This window comes from Engystomops pustulosus, chromosome 8, assembly GCF_040894005.1.
Source record: "Engystomops pustulosus chromosome 8, aEngPut4.maternal, whole genome shotgun sequence".
Classification (NCBI taxonomy): domain Eukaryota; kingdom Metazoa; phylum Chordata; class Amphibia; order Anura; family Leptodactylidae; genus Engystomops; species Engystomops pustulosus.
Window position 1 is genome coordinate 66,127,735 of NC_092418.1, and position 5,720 is coordinate 66,133,454.

The 5,720-nt window shown below is 38.9% G+C and overlaps 1 protein-coding gene across 1 annotated transcript; it reads left to right on the top strand.

Moving 5' to 3' along the window:
* Nucleotides 1–1,063, top strand: LOC140075318 (gamma-crystallin-3-like). Its single transcript, XM_072121028.1, has 3 exons — nucleotides 1–115; nucleotides 418–660; nucleotides 742–1,063. The coding sequence occupies exons 1-3, from the start codon at nucleotides 107–109 to the stop codon at nucleotides 1,015–1,017; spliced, it is 528 nt and encodes a 175-aa protein (XP_071977129.1). The 5' UTR covers nucleotides 1–106; the 3' UTR covers nucleotides 1,018–1,063.
* The last annotated feature ends 4,657 nt before the right edge of the window (nucleotides 1,064–5,720 follow it).

Consider the following 5,720-nt stretch of genomic DNA (forward strand, 5'->3'; position numbering starts at 1 on the left):
GACAGATGAAAAGGTCAGCTGAACTTTGTGCAGACATCAGCATTCTGACTTACATAAAAAGGACAGAGAAACAGCTTCCAAATCGTGTGGCAGATATTGAGTCAAGATGGTCAAGGTGAGTTAAATGACACACACACACACATAGATATATACAAATGTAATAGTTTGTAAATTTATGTAGTAGATTGCCTAGGGGTCTTCTGTAAGGCTGGCATTCTTAGATTGGGATACGGCCTGCGATAGATGTATACAGGGGCGTGTGGCAATGGCTTATGTGTCTATGCAAATTTAAAGAGGCAATAACTGAAAGCTGTTTCATCAAAATTACCAACTGATGCCCAACAAAGTATATTTTGCATGTAACAAGTGATAGCTGCGGTGACATTTTAACAAAAGATTTTATGTTTTATACTGTAGATCACTTTTTACGAAGACAGAAACTTCCAAGGTCGCTCCTACGAGTGCAACTCAGACTCCTCTGATCTGTCTTCATACTTCAGTAATTGTAATTCTATCCGAGTGGAAAATGGAAACTGGATCTTGTATGAACAACCCAATTACCGGGGCCACCAATACTTTTTAAGGAAAGGAGAGTATCCTGACTTTCAGCAATGGATGGGTTTCAATGATTCAATTAGATCATGTCGGTTGACTCCACAGGTAGATGAAAATTGTGAAATATTGCATTGGCATGATGTTTTTCCTCATTAAGTATTCTTAAAAAGTGTATTTTAATCACAGCATCGTGGACCATATCGGTTGAGGGTCTATGAAAAGGAAGATTTCAAAGGTCAGATGATGGAGTTCACAGAAGACTGCTCTCATGTCTATGAGCAATTCCGCTACAATGACATTCACTCCTGCCATGTGCATGATGGATACTGGATGTTCTATGAGGAACCCAACTACAGAGGACGCCAGTATTACCTGAGACCTGGAGAGTACAGGAGATACAGCGACTGGGGAGCTTCCAACTCAAGAATTGGTTCTTTTAGAAGAGTCCAGCATCTGTATTAAAAATTAAAATAAAAATTTGAAGAGTAAAATAAAACTTAGAATTGTATTTGGTATTAACTTTTATTATTCTATTGGTGTTTAGAAATGATTCTACTAAATTAATCATGGAGGCTAATACTCTATGGTGATATATCCAATATAACCTACATATAGGCCAAACCAAGTGACAGCTGCCAAAACTGAAAAATCCTACATAAATTCAAAACACATAGCACAAAATTGTATCATTATTGTTACCCATAAAAATTCAATAATCATACACATAACAAAAGCGATACTCAAAATACAGATAAATGGACATAGGTATGGACACACCATACCACACAAGATATAAATAAATGGGTAGCTAAAAATGCAAAATGACTGTGTATCATGTATAGTTAGAGATGGGCAAATTTTTCAAAAATTCAATTTGCTGAGTTTGCTGAATTTTCAGACAAAATTCGATTCGACCCACATTAAATTATGTTGAATCAAGTTAAAAAAACAGGTATTTCCTAAATGCAGAGAACATGTAGGGTGTTGTAGAACGTTGTGCCATGTTCAAATATGCATAGGGAGCATGGTTTGGTCTTCAAACAATGCTGTGTTTTAGTATGACACCCACATGATTGCTGCTCTTAGAATCACTTCACTCTTCAATTCCATGGGCACTTACAGGGGCCAACTTGACCAAATAAATGAAGCGGGAACGCAACTTCATAAGCTAAAATCAGTGCCAGCTCAAAAGGACTGAGCTGAGGGCCAAGATCCCACTATAACATCAAAGAGTGCACTCTTTTTACATTGACATCAGATGATTCCATAGATAGATGGAGAGGGTGTCGGCATTAATTGCATTGACATCACTGATCATTTTGCCCTTCTATCATCCGTCAGTGTCTGCTTTCAATCGTCAATAATCCATCAGTATTGCTAAAGCAAAAAAAGAACCAGGAGTTGATCCAAAACATGATGAAATAAATGGGATATTTGCATGTCCCCTGTGTTCTGTATCAACTCCTGCTTTTGGCTGTCAATCCTGAAGCTTTTCATTTCTTCTGACAGATGAAATGAAGAATAAAACGCTAGACGCTAGAAACAGCACATGCAGTGTGAAATGACAGGATTTTAATTAGCCGTCTGTTTTTATAGGGCTGTGGGCTGTGGCATCACATAAGCCATGATTGGCTTACATGTCTGCAATTGTGTTCCTTTCTTCTTCCCAGAATTCTCTGCCCCATGTAACAAGGTGTTTTTTCAGCTATTTTGCTAATAAATTGGAAAAAAAATGTGTTCCCACGAATCACCGTAAACTTTGGATTCGTGGCGAACCGAATTTGTCCAGAAACTCTAAACGAATTCCACTTTGTTAGAATCGATTCGCTCCATCTGTAATAAAAGTGTACACAAAAGAGACAAAGTTTGTATGTTTTGTCCATGTTTGCGTGGGTTTCCTACACTCCAAAACATACTGGTAGGATTATTAGATTGTGAGCCGCATTGGGGACAGGGGCCAATTTGGCAAGCCCTGTCCAGCGCTGGGTAATCTGTATGTGCCATATAAATAAAGGAATTATTAAAGTACCACTGTATATATTGTGTAAAAAACCCCGGTAATATTCATATTCTCAAGGGTCATGTTGGCCATACACACAATCCAGGGTGCCATTACATAAATCAATTTTGGTACCTTAATACAGATTGAATTACAGAATCAAGTCATATCCAAAGCCATTGTGAGGAGCCACCAACATATACCTGAGACCCTTGAGTATATTTATATTACACGGTTCTTTACACAATATATACAGTGGTACTTTTGTCTCATATGAGTACACATTTATACATGGTGCACAGTCATTTAGTAGTTGCTGCTTGTCATATATTCAAATCTTGTGGGATGTGGTAGTGTGCATACCTTTTTTCCTTGGTCTATATTTGCATATTGATAATAATAATTTATGATGGATTTATGTATTTGGATACAATTTTGTGCGTTGTTTTTTTAATTTATATATATTTTTTTCTTATAAAACATAGGTCTGCAATCCTACAAAAATAACAATGTATTTCTTCAATTGCATGTTATTAAAAAATCATCTATGTAAAGATAATTTCTCATAAATATATTGATGTTGTCCCTTGGAAAAAAGATAGCTGTCCTTGGATACAACCTCCCAGGTACTCTAGTAGCAGTGGCCAGACATGCTATTGATCAAATAGCAAATAAAGGAAGAAATTCAGCTTACCCCCATCTTTTCTATGTCCAATTCACCTCCAGGGCGCAGAAAATACCTTACTGAACAGTGTAATTTATGTTTCAATCTTGCTTTATTGAAAGGTAGACATTTTATGGTACATTATATCTTTTGCATATTGAAATATAACAGTTGTAAACTTATTCAACAATTTTGTTAGTCAACTTAACCAGGGTAGGTGAGAAAAGGGTAGGGGACTAGGGGGGGAGAAGGGGGAGTGGGAGTCTGGTCACGATCTAATTTGGTTTGATACATTGAGCTCAGGGGTGCTATGTTTCTGTTAATTTTCTGCTATATTTAGAAAAGCTGGTGAATCTTTAAAGGCTAACCAGGGGGCCCATATCTTTAAGTATTTATCGTGTGTTTTTTTGGTCTCAGCAGTTAATTCTTCCATTTTTTGAATCTGGAAAATTTCCTCAAACCAGTTCGTCAGGGTTGGGGGTCTGGTATTTTTCCATAGTCTAGGGATTACCGAACGGGCTGCTGTCAACAAAGTATTTAGAAGAAAAAGATCATCATTTCCAGATTGTTTGGAGTGTAATGATAGAAGTAATACAGACGGATCGTTGTGAACCTTGTGTTTTGTTATTTCTGTGGTGATTTTGCACACTTTTTCCCAGAATGGGTGTAATATGGGGCAATCCCACCAGATGTGTTTCATTGAGCCGTCTGGTCTTTTGCATCTCCAACATTCATTTGGGGTTCTAGGGAATACTTTGTTGAGTTTGGCAGGAACCCAGTACCATCTTGATAAGATTTTGTAATTTGTTTCATGTGCTTTAGCTGATATTGAAGATTTATGTAACCGCTTAAAAGCTTTATTCCAGTCATCTTTTGATAAGGTCATGTTTAAGTCTTCTTCCCAGAGTGAGGTGTATTGTAGTGGAAGCTCCGCCCACTTGTCTAAAAGGAGATTGTAGATCTTTGATATTGTGTGAGTGATTGGCGATGGGGCAAGACACAGTTCTTCGAATGGGGTTATTTTCCTATGAAGGTTAAGCTTATTTTTGTGTCTGGTGTAGAAGTTCCACAGCTGCCTGTACTCCCAATGTGTTTTTTGTGAGCACGGATTGGAATTACTTAACGACTCTAGTGACCTTAGGGAGTCTGTGTCAGTCATGTCGAGGAATCTCAGAGGTTTTAGTGGTTTTCTAAAGGGAAGTAGGAAGTTGGGGTTGTTTCCCGGTGGGAAATCTGGGTTGTCTGAGATCGGAGTTAGAGGGCCACTGTTTTCAAATAATCTTGATGACTCTAGTGGTTTTTGTAACGTCTTCAATGTTTGTGCTGTTACCATAGGGAGAATGTTCAAGTGGTGAGGGAGAGAAGATGCGCTTGGGGACCAGGGAATGCCCGTTAGTGGAAAGGGAGAAAGTTGTTCTTCCAGTTTTACCCACGGTTTTGCACTATGGTGGAACCAATCTAGTATTCTAGCAAGATTGGCGGCGAGGAAATATCCTCTGAAGTCGGGGAGACCTAGACCTCCTTGTAGTTTCCTACGGGATAATGTATTTTTCGAGATTCTCGCAGAGGAAGGGTGCCAAATAAAGTGGTTTATGATAGAGGCGAGTTTGTTGAAGAAGGATTTGGGAAGTGAGAGTGGTATCGTTTGGAACAGATATAATACTTTGGGGAGGATGGACATTTTTATAGTGTTTATTTTTCCCAGCCAGGAAATCTTTTTCAGCCCCCACTTTGTTAGATCTGATTGGAGACGCAGCAGGAGTGTCTTATAGTTATTTGAGAAAATGGTGTCCGATTTAGCTGTTATTTTCACCCCTAGGTAAGTAAAAGCCTCTTTTTCCCACGTGAAAGGATATTGTCTTTTTAGAGTTTTTATCGTCGATTCTTTCAGACCAATGCTCATTGCCGTACATTTTGATGTGTTGATTTTATGATTGCTATAAAAACCAAAGGTTTGCAGGGTCTCCATTAAATATGTGAGGGATTTTTCGGGGTTGGATAGGTATATCAGTACATCGTCTGCGAATGCAGAACAGGAGTAAGTGTCCTCTTTTATTTTAACTCCGGATATTTTGGGGTGGGCTCTGATTGCTACTAGTAGGTGTTCTATCACAAGGGCATATAATAATGGGGAGAGAGGGCAACCCTGTCTAGTGCCGTTATTTATTTTAAACGGGCATGAGTATGTGCCATTAATTCTAATTTGAGCTTGAGGGGAGTTATATAGAGCCTGAATTTTTGATCACATAGTATGTCCTATCCCTATTTGTTTCAGGGTTTCCTCCAGGAATCCCCAGTCCACCCGATCGAATGCTTTTTCTGCATCGAGCGATAGGGCTAAGAAGGGAGTGGATGTTCTATTGGCTTGGTGAATGAGCGAGAAGGTTTTCAGGGTGTTATCCCTGGCCTCTCTGTTTGGAACAAAACCCACTTGGTCAGGGTGAACCAGGGACTCCAGGAAGCGCGATAGGCGGTTTGCAATTAGTTTTGCGTAGATCTTTG

Bases quoted from the DNA above. Each gene is read 5' to 3' on its own strand.
- LOC140075318 (XM_072121028.1), top strand. The intron at 661-741 runs GTAGATGAAAAT...TTTTAATCACAG, and splicing joins CATGTCGGTTGACTCCACAG to CATCGTGGACCATATCGGTT.